General features: G+C 39.1%; 2 protein-coding genes across 3 annotated transcripts; one reads left to right on the top strand and one right to left on the bottom strand.

The window, feature by feature from the left end:
* On the top strand, window positions 1-3,790 carry LOC135639117 (very-long-chain aldehyde decarbonylase GL1-2-like). The gene is made up of 11 exons (XM_065152923.1): window positions 1-180; window positions 259-473; window positions 551-783; window positions 878-1,097; window positions 1,698-1,819; window positions 1,897-2,153; window positions 2,239-2,346; window positions 2,749-2,955; window positions 3,029-3,139; window positions 3,213-3,386; window positions 3,471-3,790. The coding sequence occupies exons 1-11, from the start codon at window positions 130-132 to the stop codon at window positions 3,624-3,626; spliced, it is 1,854 nt and encodes a 617-aa protein (XP_065008995.1). The 5' UTR covers window positions 1-129; the 3' UTR covers window positions 3,627-3,790.
* Window positions 3,791-4,630: 840 nt separating this feature from the next.
* On the bottom strand, window positions 4,631-20,648 carry LOC135638990 (DNA-directed RNA polymerase 3B, chloroplastic-like). 2 transcript variants are annotated; one of them, XM_065152680.1, is made up of 19 exons: window positions 19,653-20,648; window positions 19,117-19,323; window positions 18,894-19,027; window positions 18,723-18,789; window positions 17,165-17,223; window positions 16,785-16,902; window positions 15,092-15,205; window positions 14,846-14,977; window positions 14,299-14,715; window positions 12,585-12,635; window positions 9,809-9,879; window positions 7,861-7,945; window positions 7,588-7,740; window positions 7,416-7,490; window positions 7,122-7,211; window positions 6,178-6,225; window positions 5,988-6,105; window positions 5,325-5,428; window positions 4,631-5,188 (listed from the first exon to the last, which is right to left on the bottom strand). In XM_065152680.1, the coding sequence occupies exons 1-19, from the start codon at window positions 20,451-20,453 to the stop codon at window positions 5,078-5,080; spliced, it is 2,955 nt and encodes a 984-aa protein (XP_065008752.1). In that variant the 5' UTR covers window positions 20,454-20,648; the 3' UTR covers window positions 4,631-5,077. The 2 variants fall into 2 exon arrangements, with proteins under 2 accessions (XP_065008752.1, XP_065008810.1); XM_065152738.1 differs by having other exon boundaries at window positions 5,988-6,102.
* Between the last annotated feature and the right edge of the window lie 775 nt (window positions 20,649-21,423).

The following is a 21,423-nucleotide window of genomic DNA, read 5'->3' as shown; positions in this document are numbered from 1 at the left end:
GCCCCAACATCAAACAAGGCGAGTGAGAGAGAGAGAGAGAGAGAGAGAGAGAGAGAAGGGGAGAAGGAGAAACGAAACTAGACATACAAACACTCCATCTCCGTCTTTCCTTTCCGTTCTGAGGAGGAAATGGAAGCTCCTTTAGCTTCCTGGCCTTGGGGGAATCTTGGAGTCTACAAGGCATGCAATCCTTCCCTGTGCTTTCTTGCTCGCCTGTGAATTCTCTGTGATCTAAAGACTTGGTGTCGGTGCATGCAGTACGTGTTATATGGACCGATTGTGGCCAAAGCTGCGTGCGAATGGAGGGAGGGGAGGTCAGGTGGGTGGTCGCTTCACCTTCTCCTACTCTTCGCCCTCAGGAGCCTCGTGTACCAGCTCTGGTTCTCCTTCGGCAACATGCTCTTCCTCACCCGGCGGCGCCGGGTGGTCGAGGACGGCGTCGACTTCAAGCAGATCGACAAAGAGTGGGACTGGTACGGCCTCCTCGTCCATCTTCGAGCCTCGCCATGTATGGACCGTCTGTCACTGCATCTTTCTCTTCTTTCTCCAGGGACAACTTCCTCATCCTCCAAACCCTCCTTGGATCCATGGTCTTGTATGCCGCTCCGTCCTTGGAAGAGCTCCCACTTCTGCAGCTCAAGGGGTGCATCGTCGCTCTGCTGCTTCATGTCGGCGTCTCGGAGCCTTTGTTCTACGTGGCGCACAGGTGCTTCCACCGCGGCTACCTCTACGCCCACTACCACTCCATCCACCACTCCTCGCCGGTGCCACAGTCCCTGACAGGTACGTGAAGAGGCAGTAGTAGAACACCTCCTACTCCATTTCTGCAATGAGTAACCGCTGCATGATGCTGTCTTCTTCTCGCTCGCTGGACCAGCCGCGTTCGCCACGCCATTGGAGCACCTCGTCTTGAGCGCGGTGATGGCGGCGCCACTGCTGGGGGCCTTCGCCATGGGTCATGGTTCCCTGAGCTTGGTGTATGGCTACGTTCTCATCTTCGACTTCCTGCGGAGCATGGGATACAGCAACGTGGAGGTGCTTCCTGCTCGCCTATTCGACGCCCTACCCGTCCTCAGATACCTCATTTACTCCCCCACGTAAGTCACGTCTCCCCTCCTCTGCATCGCATTGCCCCACGAACAACTCGATCCATGTCAAAGTCCCTAAGAATTTAAGGTCTTGCTGAAGAACATGGATCGGTCAATTTGTCAAAGCACCAACCAGCACTTAATATCGTGGTCCAGATGGAGGAACTTACAGCACATAGATCAAGGGAATGTTCCCTCTCTCTCGATGAGAAGATCTGATACAATACAATGGACCATGATATCATCATTAGGCTGCTCTCCTCCCGACTTCCTTTGTCCCTGTAGAAGCTGTGGTTGGTGAGACACTCGCCATTAAATTAAGGAGGGAGGCAGACACTGTTCCGAGTAATCTGAGCCACAGTGCAGATTTGTCTGCACCAACGTCTGTGCATGTTTACCACAGTAGTAATTTACTGGGAAAGTCTTCTTCTGCATTAAAAGCTGTGGTTCTGGTGACTGGTTCAGAGGAACACAGAGCAAGCATTAGCCACTCCTGTTGCATGTTTCTGTGGAAGGGTCCCTTTGATCTTTAATTAGATTTTGTTGTCATTCGGAAACTACTTGAATTCCTTCAGAGAATTCATCTGTGCACTTCGAATCTGTTTGCAGATATCTGAGCCTCCATCACAAGGAGAAGAACTGCAACTTTTGCCTCTTCATGCCTGTGTTTGATTTGCTGGGGAAGACGATACACAACAAGGCGTGGGATCTGAACAAGGAGACACGCTCAGGTGAGATCCTATGCATCTTCTGCAAGAAGGCCTTTACGAGATCAGAAGAGTCACAATTAGGACATGCCCTGATGCAGGGGGAAACGACCGCGTTCCCGACTTCGTCTTCCTCGCGCATGTCGTCGACGTCATCTCCTCCATGCACGTACCCTTCGTGTTCCGGTCGGTCTCCTCGATGCCCTTCACCAACAACTTCTTCCTGCTGCTACTATGGCCGATCGCGTTCTCGGTCATGCTCCTGATGTGGGCGTTCTCCAAGACCTTCTTGCTCTCCTTCTACAACCTGAGGGGTCGGCTGCACCAGACATGGGTAGTCCCGCGATACGGCTTGCAGGTGTGCTCGCCGTCGCCGTTCTCCCCTTCTTCTCCTTCACCCCCTCAAAGAAAACCACGGTCACTTGGCTTTCCGCTTGTTGCAGTACTTCTTGCCGTTCGCCAGGAAGGGCATCAATGACCAGATCGAGCTCGCGATCCTTAGGGCGGACAAGCTCGGAGTGAAGGTGGTCAGCCTTGCAGCATTGAATAAGGTTGGTTTGCCTGCCTTCGCTTCTTCCTTCCTGGTGATGGAGCAATGAGCATTGAATGGTACTGTCTCAGTGTCATGCTTTGCTGCCATGCCTTCTCCACAGCCATCATCAGCCATATTGATGGCAGGCGGTTTGGACTATTGTAGGGAACCAGCCAACCACTCTCCTTTAGGTTTCCGGTCGTGGATTTTAGGGTTGTCGAGCATCTCTTTCGTCTCTGTCATTGACCAGCTTGCATGACCCAAAAGAGAGTCCATTTCCCCCTTGTCAATCTACCAGCTCATGCAAAGACAAGTTAGGCTGCATCGTGAATCCACTTCTTCCACATACATAATCTTCATTTCTTTAAGGCAATACGTCGAACACGTTTGATTCCAAGAGCACGATCGTATGTTGTTGCAGAACGAGTCGCTTAACGGCGGGGGGACGCTGTTCGTGAGCAAACACCCGGATCTGAAGGTCCGGGTCGTACATGGCAACACCCTGACGGCGGCCGTCATCCTCAACGAGATCCCAAGGGACGTGAAGGAGGTGTTCTTGACCGGCGCTACCTCCAAGCTGGGAAGAGCCATTGCGCTGTATCTTTGCAAAAAGAACATCCGAGTACTGGTAATTAAGCCCACCATCGATCTCTTCCGCCTTTAGCCATGCACATGGATGCTGAATCTGATGGCGTCGACAGATGCTGACGCTGTCGACGGAGAGGTTTCTGAAGATCCAAAAGGAGGCCCCGGAGGACTGCCAACACCATCTGGTTCAGGTCACCAAGTACCAGGCCGCACAGCACTGCAAGGTAGGGTGTTGCAGATGGATTAGGGGTGTTTAGGGAAGAAAGGGATTTGAGAGCTATCGTGCTGTGGTTGCAGACGTGGATAGTGGGCAAGTGGCTGTCGCTGAGGGAGCAGAGGTGGGCGCCGCCTGGCACGCACTTCCACCAGTTCGTGGTGCCGCCCATCATCGGCTTCAGGAGGGACTGCACCTACGGGAGTCTGGCGGCCATGAGGCTCCCCAAGGACGTCCGAGGGCTGGGGTCGTGCGAGGTAGTGCCGCTGCAGTAAGCTCGCTCCTCCTCCTCACTGGCACACAGGCAACTGACCTTCTTCTTCTCCGTCCTCTGTGAGCAGTACACGATGGAGCGAGGAGTGGTGCACGCCTGCCACGCCGGAGGGGTGGTGCATTGCCTGGAAGGGTGGACGCATCACGAGGTCGGCGCCATCGACGTGGACCGCATCGACGTCGTGTGGAGAGCGGCGCTGAAGCATGGCCTAACACCTGTTTGATGAAATGACACGAGCCGTGTTCCTCGACTCCATATTCTACGCCATGTTTCAGCGAATATTCTTTTTCATGTGGGCATGAAGCTTACACAACAAAAGCAAGTAAGCTCCAACCATGTGGTATGAATCAAGAAACATGAGCCCTAAGAAAGATGGGTTTGGGGAAAGCAAGTTTGTGAGAAGCTGCCTTCTTTTTCTTCTCTTTCTTTTCATCGTGATATCTCACTACATAGGCCAACATGATAAATAAAGCCAAAGAAGACTAAAAGACCGACCAACAAAGACTTTTCGTTTGGGAGTCTTAATCGAACCCATAAGATGATTGCTTTCGGTTGTCCAATTCTCTATATGTCATCCTGACATCACATGTCCCTCATGCATTATTGTATTCAAACTCGTTAGCCAAAACCAATAATCATATCAATGGAGTAACATTCAAGTTATCCCACAGCTGAGATGATACTTTCTGATACCTCTAAAATTAACTGCAGCTTGATATTCTTCAACTAGAAATTTAACAGAACAACAATTGGATCTCCATGATCCCTTTTCTTTTTTTCTAATGGTAGTTCATGAAGCTTATAACATGAATTCGAGGTTAACAGAAGAAAAAAAAAAGAAGCTTAAACCCGACCAATCAGTATCAATTACAATGTATTTGAATGCAAAAGCACCATAGAACTATGGAGAACAAAATGTGACTAGGGGAATAAGCATTCATCATTACTTCATAAACCACACCATGAAACTATTTTGAGTCACCAAATACACATTGAAGTAGCCATAAAAAGGTCAACCCAAAATCTTAGCAACACCATTAAATCTTATACTGAGGTTCTTGCTTGCAATATATCTTGTTTGTCAGTAACTATACTTAGAATTACATTCACAAAGCAAGTGCTGCTGCTGCTCTAAAACTTTCTCCAAGGTTAGATACAATTCAGAACAAAATTATGGGAACAGAACACCTTCGAGATTGAAGAATTGCACTCGCCTTACCAAGAGAATATTCTAGCGATTTGGAACAACTTTATTTGGTGTATTACTAATTTTTCCCAAAATATTGTACAAGTGTCAATAAAAAAAATGAGAATATATTATTGTTTTGCCTTTTGACAACAAAGGTAAACTTCGAAAAGAGGCAGAGACAAATAATAAAATTCAGCATACCTCATCTCAAGCAACTGAGGTCATCCCTAACCAGTGTCAGCGATTAGTTACTCTCATGCAATCTGGAAAGCAGCATCCTCACATGTTTCTATCCATGTAAAATTCATGTGGTGTTTTATATGCTTCTGCTTTACATCTCAGGTGCCACTTTTCTGCCAAGCCTGCATGTCCTGATTGCTCTATCTGTAGCGTATTTGTTCTGTCTAGCATGAGGTACTGGACCTTCAATGAGGAGCTTGAGGCCAGTCAGTTAACATAACTGGAATCAAAATAACGAATATGAATCAGTTGAAAAAGTAAGGAGACTCCAAAACTTTTTTAAGGTCAAAATCGCCTCGATCTGGCAGTGGAGGAAATGTCAGCGTCGGGAAGGATGTTTGGAAACCATCGAGCAACTGCAAGATATCATCAGAAAGGAAATGTTTATTCTCTCGATCTTTGTTATTGATGACTATTCTTATCAAAATGCCAATACAAGAAGAAAATATCTTCAACAGAAGGAAGGGGGGAAGCTCATTAAAAGGTGCTCACGTTCTCCAGAATTGGAATGTTGTAAAGAGCCACAAATTCCTCTCTTAAGATTTGGTTCATCCTGTCAACATCACATGCATGGGTCCAAAAGGAATCGTGTACTCCTGCACCCATATTTATACGTCAAATGAGAAACATGTGTTTCACAGAGAAAAAGACGATAATGCTCAACATTAGTATCTTCAGTCTGGTTCAACAAGATATCTAAATTCAGGATACGGCATAAATCTGTTATTGAAAACTTCAATGTACACTACCATCTTATAATCCAAGGTATTGAACTGAAAAAGATCAGTATGTACATTACAATGAATCTCATCACTAATGAATAAGTGTGTAGGAGAGAATATAACAGTATGATAGAGTGTAGCAACAGGAACAACAAATATGGAAGCAAGAATCATATTGAAGACCTAGAAAGTATTAGATCACCAAATAATATTGGATCAGAATGGCAAGGAAGGGCTAGTCAAAGCAAAAGTATATTACAATAATAAAGGGAAACAATTAATGAAGCTTACTAATTTTCACTGGGATGCTCACAAAAAAGAAATCATGTGATATTTCTACTTGTTCATGTTACAGTTACAAGACTATTCATTGAAATTATTAATGTCAAGTTAAAAATCTTAACTAGCTGGTGGAAAACAACTATAACAAGACCTGCAAAATGTAAGCCAGCATTTTTGCAAGAGATAGCAGTCATCATCATGTGTGAACCATCAAGAGAGTGTACAAAATTTGGCGGAAAAGCTGTCTTCTGCCGCTTAACTGAAACCTGCTGAAGGCAGAAAACTCAATATAATGGTATAAATGTGCATGACAGCCATTTACAAGAACATTTTAAGCTTACCGATTGACCCTCCCTTTGTAATGTCAGAACCTGGAGGGAAGTTCTTATCTGCAACAAAGATGTCAAAAAACTCAGATGTTGGAACAAATAATACAAAGTCGACCTATCTCATAGCCTTATTTGACAAGTTCAAGGCCGACTGTAATGACTCAGAATTACATTTTGTAATCAATAATTAATACCATTTAGAAAAAAAGAGTGTTCATAGCAAATCAAATAACATACATGTAAGTATAAAAATTCAAACTGGGTCATTTTACTTTCTTCTTTTCCATATTTTTTGTGATCTAGGTTCTAGACCATTAAGCCCATTATTATTATTCTGTAAAAGAAAACAGGAAAGATTTTTTTAAAATGATATTCGGTCATGGTAGTAGTTGGACTACCTATGTCATTCCCAACAATGAGAAAAGAGTTATTTGACATACTAAAATATAAATTTGCATTGATCTGGTAGATTTCTTATTTTACTTTAAGAAGCTATTGGTCAATATAATATTAATCGCTTCTCTGCTTGCTGGCATCTGAAAACACAATTGTATCTAATACTTCATTTGTTTAGGACACACAAGATTCTATGGAAGCAGATTAGTAGAAGGTGCATGCAATTGAAGGCACTAGTTCATCAACATGTATCCAATAGGGTAATAACAAATCAATTTCATCCGAAATGCAGCATTAAAACAATGACCAAACAATAGTTGACCATCAGACAACTTCACACTACCACATGGTAGCATCATTAAACCGCTTCATTACATAACCAACTAATGTATACATTTTCCAATCTGTTATGCTATAGGAGTTGCCTGATAAACTCATAATACAGTCATGCAATAGTAGAATCTGGAGATGATGATAACTTTCAAGTAGACAAGTAACAAAAGCATGAACCATTTTGGGTTTAGGCAAATTTTGAGAATTTCATGCACTAAAGAACTCACCTGATGTCTCTCAGAATTTCTATAAGGCTGAACAACCGGGAGCCCAAGAGGAGTCGTCCATTTCACAGGCTCATTTTCTGAAGCAATGATCTGTTTAAATTACAACAGCTGTAAGTAATAGTAAAATTTTTCCCATTGTGAAACTTAAAGAGTGTTAATGATGTTCTGGTAACTTGTGATCTGCTTAAATATACAAGTTCAAAATTAGTAGTCAGTAATCCTACTCAACAGATAAAGAATCATCAATATCATACACAGTTGAGATGGCAAAATAGGTTGCAAAAAGAAACAAACCTTTGCACAATCTCCCAACCATTTCATAATACCACGTGCAGCTTCAAACATCTCACCTAGAGCATTCAAAGTCACCTTCATCAAAAGGTAAGATAGGTCAAATCAGTATTACTCTCAGTTAAACTGGAGTTAGAAAAAATATTATTAAAAAAACAGTTATAATATTCTTTACTTTAGCAGCATAGCAAGATGCACCAAATAGTAGTCTATCATCAGTAATCAGTCCCTTCTCTTCAAGCCTCCTCTTGATCTGTTCCCGGGCACCAACATATGTGACACCATAAACTGATGTCATTACCGTTTGCTTAACAAGCTTCCGATCCACCTGAAAGCTATGAAGAGTGAATAATGTCTAATTAAATATGTTAGAAATATTGTTACTAGCTTTTAGTAACAAATGCCAGCTACAAAATGAGATCACTTTTTCACATAGTTTTGAACTAACCTGATCAACTAGGACTTTAGCCAACAAAGCTGTCGGATCAACAGTAGGATCTTTCTGGGAGTCTTTTTGTATGATTTCTCTGACCCTTCAATTTGCAGAAGTATAGAAATATATATTTTCATCAGACCATGCATAATTGTAAACAAAAGGGAAAATGCAGCCATCATAATCCACACGATGCAAATATGATAATCTAACCTCAAAATTACTGGAATTAAATGATGATATTAAAAATAACAACCATCTAAAAGGATCCTATTAATGAATAGTTCAAGTTTGTGAGAGAACGGAAGAAGTGAAACAGTTGATCCAAGAGATTCTCCAATAGCTCAAAACTAACTAAAGAATATCAATTTCACCATGTCAGCAAAAAGAAGTGAAAGAGTTGATCCAAGAGATTCTCCAAGAGGTCCAAGAAGACCAAACAAGGATTTGAGTTACACCAAGTACCAAGAGTCTCACCAAATTAAGGATTTAAAAACAGGTCCAATACTGGTTTCAAAAACTTAACAAACTAGTACAATAACAGTAGACTAGGTGATGCACCAACCTATACTGCCTGATATCATTGAATAAAAGAATAAAAAAAAAATCATAACAACCTGTACATATACCGATATTAAGCTATATATTTCGACAGCAGTGCTTGACCATTATTTAAAACCTTAAAGCAAATACTTACTGAAAGCTTAGTTTCTAATAACCAAAGTCATACTAGGTCAACCAGTACATATATATCAACCTACTGAACTGGTGGGACATTTATTGAGCCAATAACCTTGATCATAAGCTTAAAGAACAGCCTCAATGGTCATATTTTTTGCTGGTAAGATTGCCAACAGTTATCTGACCATTCCACTGGCCATCTAACAGTGACAACACTAGAAGACCGTCAGGCCTAAGATGCTACTATTCCCATCAGGTAGTACCACCATGATCAATTTCAGAATGATGCATCGTATATACTAACTCGTACTCTCATGCATCTTAATACAATTATATTGCAAATCAAAAGTCGGAAGTTTCCAAACTATGATGTCTTTCATCATCACTATAGTGCACTTTTGAGCTAAATAAGAGAACTTTGTACTTCTTTAGTTTCCAAATCAATATTCCAAATACTCAATAAGATGACCTCATAGTCTCTTCTGATGTCTATTATGTACAATAGAGTAGACAGGTCAATTCTCAAGGCATCTTAATTTCCAAAAGATGGCTCCTCACCCTCAGATGTCAAAACTTTAAAATAGCCTCTAGTTGAAGATTAAAAAAATCAGGCTGTTCAGTATGTGTTTTCTTTTTGGGCTGTGTGAGACAGTGAGAGGATAGTTAGGTGGCTAGTTTTCGGGTTTCCTTCAGGGTGAAAGGGTGGGAAGGAGCAATTCTGAAAGGAAAAGGAAAAAAGCGTGAAACCAACTGGCTTCAACTAATCGCTTTCAGCCAGATCCAGCAAAGGCCAGCTAACATCAGGTCCAGAAATCCTTGTGCACTAGTATCTCTTTGATCTTAGTTATCTGTACAGCACAGCCTAGATACATAATGTAGTAGAGATCCATTCACAAAAAACTTCTAAGAAATATATATCTACAACCTTACGTCCAATCTGTGGCAGAAAACAATAAAAAGAAATTGCTATATGTCCAAAATGTACTAAATCTTCCTTATTTACCAAATTAATAAAGTTTTGCAACCAATAGATACAAACAACATAGTTTATCAGGGCAGAAGGAAGTGTTATAAACAAGAATTTAAATCCATAAATAATGGTTGAACAAACATGCATTAAGCCTTATCAGTTGACGCAAAAGGAATTATTTGTTTGGCAACTAATTTCTACAACAAATGAAAGGCATCATTTATCAAAGCAGACTTTCTTCCATATGTTTACTGAACATAAAAGTTGAGTTTGTAGTAGTCATGCTCATATTACAACTTCAGGGAAAACTACCTCATAGCTATCTCTGAATAAACATCTGCAGGTTTTTCTCCAGCGACCAAGTTAACAGCAGCTGCCTCCAACTGAATTTATAAGAATCATTTGGTAAGACTGTTTATAAGAAGATAAATTATTAACATACATGTCATGGCATAGAAAAAGATATTAACAATCAAATAACTGGATCAACCGGTTTTGAACATGAAAATTTAACATATCAGGTGACTTTGTGATCACAATCTCATTACTGCAGCCTTAAGACTCCCTAATCAACCCTTATTCCAATATCACCATCCCTCCATCCTCAATGAGTTTGTGGGGATAATTCTGAAGTTGGTGGAAGAGATAATTAAAAGGACTGCTCGAGGATAAATTCCTAAGCATGAAGTATGAACACTTCAAAATGATTATCATACTCTGATGCCCACGCCAAACACTGACATATGTTGAATACTCAAAAAAGATGTATTAGGACTTCCGTGTCATCCACACTTATTTATATCAGTTTATTGTACATATGTAGGACATTTATATCATCCATAGAAGGATACAAGGAAATGTTGAAAATTGGCAATGTGTACATAATTTGGATTTTTGACTTCTCAAGGTTTTGTATACGTATTTGAAGGGTTTCAACAATTGCAATTTTTATGAATAATTGTTACGCTCCTTGCAAATTTCATATAGTGATCATAGATTGTCTAAATTGTACAAAGTACAAAAGAAAAAAGATAAACAATAAAATAACGATATTAATTGTTTCCTTGGACATTTACTGTCCTACTTTTATAAGATTTACCATGTTGTGTCTCTATTTTGTGTGGGGTTATGCATGTCCATGCTTTATTAGTTCCAAGTCAAGGATTATTGTACTGTGCAAAATGACACAAAATGGGTGGTATGTACCGGTCAGGGCATGGGCCAACACGTGGACCACCCCTGTTTCAAGCGGCCCAATCTAGTCGCGTGAAACTAATAAAAAAATTGAAAATAGTGGTGGGGCCTGTCCAACTCAACATTAAAAAATCCTAAAATAGAAATTAGGGCTCTTCTTGCAAGCCCTCTACTCGCGTTCAATGCTGATGCCATCGCCACTGCCGCCTTTTGTCGCTTCCTCTTCCCAGGTATGCTCCCACCCCTTCTCCTCCTCTTCTTCCTTCTCCTTCACTGTTTCTTCCTCCTCCATCACTTCTTCTTCCTTTTTCCTTCCTCCTACCTCTGTTCCTCCACCTAGCCTTCCTCTTCTCGTTCTTTTTCTTCCTCTACAGTACACCGATACATATCAATATACCAACACATGGTACATCGATACTGACCGAAATGTACCAATCCGACAAATCATGTTCGGTACCCGAAACGATGGTTCCAAGAACTATTTTTCATATTCTTAGGAATCAAGTTAATCATCATGTAGGCCAAAAGTCTAGGGCACTTCTATCTTGTGACTTCTTATTTCCTCTAATGCAAAGAATAGTAATACAAAGGCGGGAAGAATGGCGTAACTGAATTAGTTTGAACGAAGACTCGTTGGTTAAATTTTCTCTAGCATTTTTATTGCAAAACAATATGAATATCCTTCTCGTATGCACCTCATTTCTGTGGTCTTCTTTAGTCTAATTCTTCAAATTTTGTTATAGGATGGAGACAAGCATGCGATGATCTTTTGTGTGTCTAACAAATCAAATATCAAAACAATTGAGTTTTGGACATTAAGATGATTGTGAAGCTTCCAGTTCTGTTCTAAAAACTTGATGGAAAAATAAATTAAAATTCTGGTGAAGCAATGTGATCAAATTTATGCTTAAATGGAATTTGGGGTCATGGGAAGCAAGAATATGACCTTCATAAGATCAAAATAGGTCTTCTTGAGTCTTAACAAGAAAATCAAGATGTGTACAACAATCAGTTATTATGATGCATAACAACAATGTAAAATGTAAAATACCAAAACCGCATGACCCAGGATATGCATGGTAGTAATTAACACTTAATTCATGAATAAGCTGATTATATATGCAGATAAAGATGAATGAGTTGAACTTAACACAAAGGTTCTCAAACAAACACATAAATAAGCAACTCTTTGCACAAATTAAGGGACTCGCTTGATATAGAACGTCAGTCACTGGTGGTCAGTAACGATGGTCAGAGATATATTATATTATCAAAGAGATGAGTCTTTTTAAGGAAACCTAACAAAGGGAAAAAAAATAGAGATATATTATATTATCAAAGAGATGAGTCTTTTTAAGCAAACCTAACAAAGGAAAAAAATAAAGATGCATGGACATACTGTACAATTAACATTCATGAGGTAGAGCACCAATATTTATTGTGAGGAACAATATGAAAAACAAGAGAATAAATCAGCAAAATCATACTTTTTATACACAAGAAGAACCAGAATTATTATTTTAAAATTAATAGAAGCATATCATGCTTCAGGATTAACTGACAACTCCAAGGCTTTGTTTTTTAGAAGGTTTCATGTATATGAAATTAAATGAGAGCCATTTTCTTTAAGACAAACCTTCTTTGATAAATTCATTTATAAGACTAAAAGTTCCATGATTAATCAGATGGAATCATCCATGGTTTCTTGTTTACAATTCATCTAGAGGCTGGTGACTACAAGATGCTTCATTTAAGAAAGTAGAAGAATGACATATGTCATTCAGCAGGTGTAGTAATTTGGCAGTCATCTCAAACATCAGATATTCAAGAAAATGTAGATTACACGACCAACCAATATAAAGAATAATATTCCAAGATAAAGCAATAAACTTACACAGTCTCTCCCTAGAGCTGCATAATGCTGCAAACCATTACAAGAACCATCCTAAATTAACCAGCATCAAGTCAGATAAAACTCATTCCATTGAAAAATTTATTGGATACAATGGCTCAGCAAAATAAATTAACATTCAAACAGTAACCGTAGTTTTTAAGAATGGGCTAGCATGCATGATGTTGGAGGTGTAGCAAATAATATTTTTGGTTTACAAATGAAATAACATATATCCACTATGAAAATCTCATATAACCAATTACCACAATATGTTGATACCTAGTAAAGGAAGGATACTAATATTCTTCAACAGCAAATAAGAATGTTCATCAATAGTCTATACATTGGTTATTCAACGCTATGACTATCTAAAAATCAAAGATAAAACTATATGAACACTCAAGTTGTGCTAGGAAGTTCTTGAACTAGTGCAAGACCTTACGTAGTGAGATAGAATGTACACACCATAAAAGTTACCGATAATACTGGCACAACATTCAGTACTCATATCTGACATAAATTTACTTCCCACTTTATATGACCTTCTCCTATCATCATTAACAAAAAAAATCCATTTATAATCCCAATCACAGATTCTGGAAAGCATTTTTGTTAAATCATAGGCTCATAACATTGATGCAACTCTAGTGGCCCCTGATATGTTACTATGTAGCTACTGCTATTAAAGTGATGTCATCTTTGTTGCTTAATTCAGTATCATAAAACCATTATTGTTCAACTTGTACACTGGAAAGAACCAAGTAGATGATGACTAGCTCTCAGAAGGAAAAAAACAGTTTTTTATTGGGACATGACAATTTGTGCATATAGCAGAGAAAAGACAATATGCATAAAAGAACTTTCCAAGGTACGGCAAAATACATAAAGGAGTTCTAATTGCAAAGATGTAATAAATAAATTTTATGAGCATAGAAGTTGATAGCAGACAGCTCAGAGGGACCCTGTAAATGATACTGTGTTTGGCAGGATGCAATACATTGAAATGCTTGAAATTGCTGACACTCCAGCTCCAAACAAACAGATATGTGGTACTTCCTCACTATGACATTTTGGAAATGAAACATGTAAAATGAAGTGAGCATCCAATAACTTTTTAAGTTTTAACCACATTACTAACTTAATGATGCTTTAGTTAGACTAAAATATATTTGCTTATGCCTAATCATTTGACTTGCACTTGTACCAGATTTGAAATTAAATAAAAGAGAGGTGAGAATCTAATCTAAATGCTTTAGGTTTAATGAACTAAATGCTTCAAGACGTTCCAAAAGGCCATGCCACGTGCCGGTACAGTTGGCTTGCAGAAACAGCAAATGTCATCTTTCAAGCACTTAATGTTCATGGGGCACTGAAACGGGCAACGACCCATGTTCTTCTTCTAACAGGTATGGATTGTGCTATCAGATGAAAATACCCACCATTAATCACTTGGCTTTCCTATCAGCTAGCTATGTTTTTTACATTCTTTAAATGCACACAAGGAATATCAATAGTTTGCAAATTTGTCTAGTTTCAGGCTCTAATGAGTGACAAGTTGCCGAAAAGGAGTAGAATTGCAATAAATTAACTACTGATATGCATCTATTGATGGATTAATTTTCTACTACAAATTAAATGAGCAATATATATATATATATATATATATTGCAAAACTGAATCAGCTACGATCTTCTGTATTAAATTTAGTCGCCACCTGATGAATGGGCAAGTGAGAGATGGCCATGTGTGGCGATGAGCTTTTTAAGGCTTTGGTAAGATCAATACATGCAGCCAAGCACTGGAATGGATCTTCAGCACTTATCCACCAGCGGTTACCATCAATAGGATTTTCTGCTGAATCAAATATATCTCTCAAATGGTTCTTGACAAAAGTCAGCCTCCTGTCATAGGAAAGCTTTTCAACACCTCCACCATATATGTTTGCCAAATGTATTTTCAGCCAGTGTAAACCAGATTTCCCCAGGGGTTTTCCTTCAGCAAATTCCAGAATTCCTCGACATAGATCTGAACTCAAATGGTTTAGATGTGAATGCATCGGGTATGCACGACCTCGGAAGTCAATATTATGAGGATAATAGAATCCTTCCTCATCCCTCATTTTATGTGCTACCTGTTCCAAGCATATATGATATGTCATTAACAAACATGGACTAGGTAAACTATGAAATAGCACAAGAATAATTTCCGAGAAAAACTTGCAACTCTTGATCTGAAATACTAGTACAAAGAGGATGTCATACAGAAAGCTTAAGTTCTACATCACAACGTTGAGCATGCATCTCGCTATTAGCCTTTTTAGCTTTTCTAGTGCTCCACCTCCATTTCTTGATCTCAGTCAAATCCTCAGTCTCAGGTCTATCAGGTAGTTGGATCTACAAAGCCATAAACCGATGGTCACAGGAAAAAAAAAAGGATAATCTCTAATATGAACAATAGTACCTAAGAAAATGTTGAAAAGTAAAAGAAGATTCTCAAAATCTACTCACATCTTTTCGATCAACCAAACCTGCAATACCTCCCCCTCTGCTCCAAACAATCTCTATAACATCAAGAATTCTTCTATTTATCCTCCATTTTGTTCTTCCAAGTGTATCTAGTGCCTGAGCAACTCGAAAACATAGTTGTGCTATCAGTTTATTGTTCCACAAAGAAACATATGTATATTGTATAAATATATATGAATAAAGATTAAAAATAATTTTTAATCTTTAGACAACTCTATTCTACTTTCTTTAAGAAAATAATTAGGGTGAAAATGCGACAAGTACAGATAATAAATTAATAGCTATAAGTAAATTGGTGATATAAGCAAAAGATAGTTTAAACACACACACATATAAGATAATTAATAAAGATAACAGATTGGAGGTAACCACCATGGACAACATAAGAATAAGATGCAAGCAAGTAATGTCATCAATGTTCACTTTTATTCTTTGCATGTCACCCACTGACTATTGTTGAAACACAAGGGTATATAGCAAAAACAGATACACAATGTGCATAGCCATTGTTATTGCCATGGAAGTTGTCTCCCAGATTACTGTTGTACTTTCAACCTCATAGCTTTTTTTCTATTTGTTGTTTCCAGGACCTAGCCCAGGTGAAAATATTAATTTTGTTGAAGTGATTATAACATCTGTATTTGTGGTTCTTTGAAGTGTTAATGTACATCATATGAACTTATGCAGCCATCAAAAAGCATCAAGGTAAGATGATGTTGATTTCCAATTGTTTACTGTGGTGCATATCTTTATAGTACCAATAGCATTTACCAAGACACCTTGGATATCTGATGTTTCAAACCTATTGGAATCAATTTATATATTATAAATGCATAATTCAATGCAAAATGCCTACAGAAAAAAACAAATTCATAAGTTACAGATATAATCATGCTACTAACTAGTGAAAGGCAACCTCACGATCAAGCATTGGAATGGTTTTCTTAACTAAATCTAGCTGAATGGCAGGAAAATGCACGAGAATACACAAAATCTAGCTAAATTGTCCTTGAGGACCAGTCAAGTTTGCCCACCAGAAATAAATTGGTTAGAATTGATATTTTAAGGAAAAAAAAGATTTAACCCAGAAAAGAAAGTGGCCAACTTGCAAAAAGTTAAGGAACAATGTAGATAACCCAAAAAAAATTTTTTACACACCAGCTATAAATGTAGACAACCGAGCAGTACTGTAGCAGTACCGTAACACTGTAGCACTGCTACAGTGCTCGGCACGCCTGAATATACCGCTCGGTACACCTGGGTGTACCGAGCGGTATACCGTACCGTACCGGTACCGAGCCCAGGTCGAAACTCCGGTACGGTACGGTATTGCGAACCTTGCCGCTCGGTACACCGTACCGTACCGGTACCAAGCCCAGGTCAAAATACCGGTACGGTATGGTATTGCGAACCTTGGGTAAAACCCATAGTTTTTTTTAAAGCAAATAGCTTGCCGCACATCTATAACAGTGAATAATGAATAAATTTTCAAGAGAAAAAGTTGGAAAAGAATATCATAATTTAAAAGGATACCGATTAGAAGATCTTGAGTGTCAATCAAATTTCTTAAACCTTGTTACATTGTGCCAAGTGCATTCCCTACAAACTCCTAGCATATAGCAAAATTTCCATATAAAAAGGGGAACTAGAAAGAGAGAAAAGAAGTAAGCTAGACCTCAAATACTTTCTGCAGCTGCTTTCTCGGGACACTTTTAATTGCTTTTTGTTGTTCTTGTGCCCCATGTGTCCGCATAACATATGAAGGCAGAAACAGATGTCCACCATTGTCGTACCTAAACAGGAAAAGAATGTGGGGACATTCACATCTAGTTACATCAAGATAGAGTACAACATAAAGAAACTAAATACCCACTTCACAAAAGACGCCAATAAGACAAGCAGCTTTAGAAATACTTCTACAAGTAAATCTATGTAATGAATAAGATCAATGCATCGTCATGTGTGACTTTGTTGAGAAAGTTATCTAAACCTGAATAAGTCATAAACTTGATATAGTCTACTGAATGAAGCAGCTATATTACACTTGAATCATACCCCTTCCAACTTTTTGGCGGTATCAACATTGGGAGGTAAGGGATGACCATATACCTCGCCTGCAAGAGTAAAAAGTAATATAGCAAAATTTCAATCAATAATCATAAATAAAATCATAGATAATATGAGTAGAAAATCTTAAACTCCAATCGATAATCGTAAATAAAATAATAGATAATATGAATATAAATCTTGAGAAGACTAGTAGTTTCTTAGGAATACCATCTGAATCATATATCTGATAACTATTATTAGAATTTAGTCATAATATAAGTGAACCTGCAACTTTCTATGTGGACCTGATGCAAACACAGTTCCCTGACAACCAACGTGCATAATAGGGATGGCATGCTTTGGCTAAGGTTAGGTTAGATGAAACTCTTGTAAAATAGTCAAACCTAAACCAGAAATTTACATGCCAACTCAGCCCTGATTTTCTCAATCAACCTGGATCCAACTTGGCTTGACAAAATATTTCAACAGACAGAACAATCGAGAGTGCACATTTTCATTAAAAAAACGAAAAATAGAATAACATATAACTTGAACTCAACTGGTTTGACCAATTTAGTAGAAAATAGCAATTCAGACCTGGTTTATACAAAAAATCTAAAACTGTCCCAGCTCATGATTAAAATCATTGTTTTTTTTTTCTCAACTCAGATCCAGACAAAACGGCATATACACAGATCCAATAATTTTCATATCAGACAGGTCAGTTAACAAATTTCCAACCCACCGCTGTGCATAGTGCCTAAGGAGTCATAGGCCGGTCAGCCATCAAACCTGAATTGGATGGAAGCAAATCTTATCTGGTGAGCCTTTCAAGGGTAGTGTGCACATTTTGTGATTGTGTTAGCTATTTCATATGGTATCATAGTGACTACTTGAACCCTAGTTGGTGTCATTTTTTTTTGTTTATGATCATACTATAGGACATATCCTGAAGTGTATAATCCCTTCATTAGTCTATTCCTTTTTGTTTAATCAATGATTGTATGACAATATGGTTTTCTGAATATGTGAATCTCATCAAGAGCATTCTACAAATAGTACACTTCATGTGCCTTCATACATGTGTTCCATGTCCAAACCCATACCATCGACACCATTTAGAATATTGATACAACATAGGGTATGAATGGGCCAAGAGCAAACAAGACCCAAACAAATCCTTTGTGGGAAAAGGTTGGCTCAAGCTTTCTAAGGATTCCTCCAAAAGTCATCAGGCTCAGATCTTGGCCCAACCTGGCTTATCCTGGGACATTTCACATGTTGGGCATATAATCATCAGAATCAAAGGCTGGATTTGGCTGCAACTAGATGGGCATGAGACTAGAACCATGTTCCTGCTTGGGTGTATGCTCAACCTTAATAACCATGAATGACACTGTAAATACAGATGCCAATTGAGTAGCACATAGATGTTTTATAGCAAAACTGATAAATATGTAGCTTTCTGGCAATACATAGTGCAAGAAAATATAACATTCAGCAAAAAATAAATTCATAATTATCCTCTTCAAGAAAACTTAGTTCAAATAGAATCACGACTCACAGTGCTATCGAAACCCTTGTGGACTAATGGATCACATTCTATAACCCCGTATCTATTGATTGATTTGCTGCACAAACAAATGGTAAAGCCTTTAAGTTAACAAAGAATCAAGGTAAGTAGCAGAAAATTGGAAAACAGAGGATGTAAAAGAAAGAATTATTGTCATCATACCCATTTTCCTTGGAAATATTTTTAAATGTGTGTCTAAAAGCAGGCAAAATTTCAGGTGGACAGTCTGCTAAACTATCACATGGTACTTGTACAAATGCTGATTCTAAGAGTAATTCAATTAAGCGACTCCCCAGCTGCACAAGAATAAAAGATAAACCTTTTTGTTGAGGGGGAAACAAACAATACTTGTATGCTAACCACGAGCAAATGTAGATACACAAACCTTGGCTTGGCCATCACGACCCCAAGACTCCATCTCAATCTCATTTCTTAGAAGCTTCTGAACCTCAATCAGTCTTTTCATTTTTATCAATTTCATCACCTTTTTCCTCAAGATCTCTTGCTGTGTGCACAAGATAATATTTCGATCACCTTCATTTTTCCTTCTTCTTGGTCTCTTACTCTTCTCGAGATAAGCCTGAATCTTAAACTGGAATGAGAAATAAAGTTTAGTGATAACAAGAACAAAGATACAAACTTAAGGAGCAGAAATTACTTGCATAAAAAGAACATGAAACAGATAGAGGGAACTTTATATCAGATAGGAAAAATTGAATTCTGAGAAAAACTAATGGGATAATCTGTAAACTTAAATCGTCCAAATCCACTAATTCTGAAATTCCAGAACCACCAACATAATTTACAATAAAATATACCCACAGATTTTACATTATGACAGTCAAATATATGATTTGGAACTTGCACACGCACCAAACACACCACAAGAAGAAAAAAGGAGGTGAGAGGGAATTGGCCTACCTCCTGTTCTATTGCTTCCCCAATTCGAATTGCTGCTTGAACAAGCCGGATGCACCCATCCTCCTGGCCCACCATCAATAGCCCCATCATCTTATGCATCACAATGACTGCCATCTTATCAGCCGGGAGGAGCCCAATATGGGGGGCATAGGCAGCCTTCTGCATCTTTGTCTTCTGCAACCTCTGCTCCCTCTCAATTACATCCCGCAATGGCTCGAACCAGCCCAAGAAAAGTGATTTCACATACGGCAAGCTCGGGGCCAGCTTCTTCTCGAGCATCTCCCTCTCCAATTCTTTGTACTCCTGCGCGGCCCTCTCCCACGCCTCCGTTTCCGCCTTAATCTGTCTCCTCCTCAGAGAATTATACTTTCTCCTTTCTGCCCTCCGAGATTCCAAGCTCCCGACATGGCTCTCCGCAACGAGCTCGATTGAGTAACCCGGAGGAATCCAAGCCGGCTCTTCGCAAATGACCGTCTTTACCGCTTCTCCAGGGAAATCAAGCGCGATGCCGCGGCCAAGCCACGAAGAATTATAAGCCCCGTTGAGGTAGCCCGCGGCATCATCGTCTACGACATCATCAGGGTCTAACACAAGAGGGGATTGGAGCGGGCTTATCTGGGAGAAGACCACCGGGAATGAGTCCTCGGGCTCCTGCGGTTCGGATCGGAGAGGGAACGGGGACGAACGGAGGGCACTGAGGGGAACGCAGCGACCGGGGACTGGGCGAGGGCCAGTCGAGGTCAGACAGGACGGAAACGGGAGGTGGAGGACCGAGTTCTCGGAGGGTTTCTGCCGCGACATTCTGCCGCCGAGCTCGTGGGCTCGCCATAGAGGGATCGGGAGGGAGGAAGCTGTGGAAGCCAGCGTTAGCCCGGGATCGAGATAAGAGTCCGGGGTGGAGGAGGAGGCGGTGGCGGATAGGCTTCGAGAAGGCCCTCGCGAAACCTCAGCAAGGGTTTTGGGAGGTGTCGTGCTATGAGGCCGGAGGTTAACCGACCGTACAGTACATGGTTAAGTTGTAGATATCTCCAAAGTTAATTATTTTCCCTGTAAATTAAGAAGTTGTATGTAATATATACGTCTTAAATTATCGTTTATATATTTATGATGTAAAATCGAGTTTAATAAATAAGGATCCAAATAATTGATGAAAATGATAGAGGATGTGTTTGGCATTTTGTAAATATTATTAAAACTTAGAAAATGGTTTTACATACTTACTACCCATGCAAAGTTCTAAGATATCAATATTTACCCATTTGCATCTGAATATATCAAACTAAACAATAATGGTTAACTCTTTAGATTAAAATAAATATAATACACCTAAAATGTTCTTAATATAGTTACTATCACACCAAAATAAGTAGTTGAAGGATATGATGAATGATCAAACCATCGTCAACTCAGTGAATCGATTGTATATATACATCCTTGATATTGTTACCATCACAACATATCCAAATGAGTGTTTTTATAATTTTTCTAAATAAAAAAACATTGTTTAAAAAATTAATATATCCAAATTAAGTTTTAAAACTTTTTTCTAAATTTAAAATTTTATCTTTTGTGTAATAATACACTTATATCTCCCAATAAAAATTCTCTAAACTTACCGACGAAATTCTAAAGAGGTATAATTAAAAAAAAATCAGTATATCTTATGAATTTTTCCTACAATAAATACTACTATTCTCTTTGCACACATACATTGACTTGACTTGGGCAACATGTCCTCGGCAATTTCTGGATGAAATGTTTAACTGGAATA

The sequence above is a fragment of the Musa acuminata genome, chromosome BXJ1-1 (assembly GCF_036884655.1).
Source record: "Musa acuminata AAA Group cultivar baxijiao chromosome BXJ1-1, Cavendish_Baxijiao_AAA, whole genome shotgun sequence".
Classification (NCBI taxonomy): Eukaryota; Viridiplantae; Streptophyta; class Magnoliopsida; order Zingiberales; family Musaceae; genus Musa; species Musa acuminata.
The sequence above is the reverse complement of the archived record's forward strand: the minus strand, read 5'-3'. Positions and strand labels throughout refer to the sequence as shown.

Coding starts and splice junctions, on each gene's coding strand:
- LOC135639117 (XM_065152923.1), top strand. CDS start 130: ATGGAAGCTCCTTTAGCTTCCTGGCCTTGGGGGAATCTTGGAGTCTAC. Junction 1,098..1,697: donor TACCTCATTTACTCCCCCAC/GTAAGTCACGTC, acceptor ATCTGTTTGCAG/ATATCTGAGCCTCCATCACA. Junction 1,820..1,896: donor GAACAAGGAGACACGCTCAG/GTGAGATCCTAT, acceptor GCCCTGATGCAG/GGGGAAACGACCGCGTTCCC.
- LOC135638990 (XM_065152680.1), bottom strand. CDS start 20,453: ATGTCGCGGCAGAAACCCTCCGAGAACTCGGTCCTCCACCTCCCGTTT. Junction 18,790..18,893: donor AATATTTCCAAGGAAAATGG/GTATGATGACAA, acceptor TTGTTTGTGCAG/CAAATCAATCAATAGATACG. Junction 6,226..7,121: donor GAAATTCTGAGAGACATCAG/GTGAGTTCTTTA, acceptor TCTTTGTTGCAG/ATAAGAACTTCCCTCCAGGT.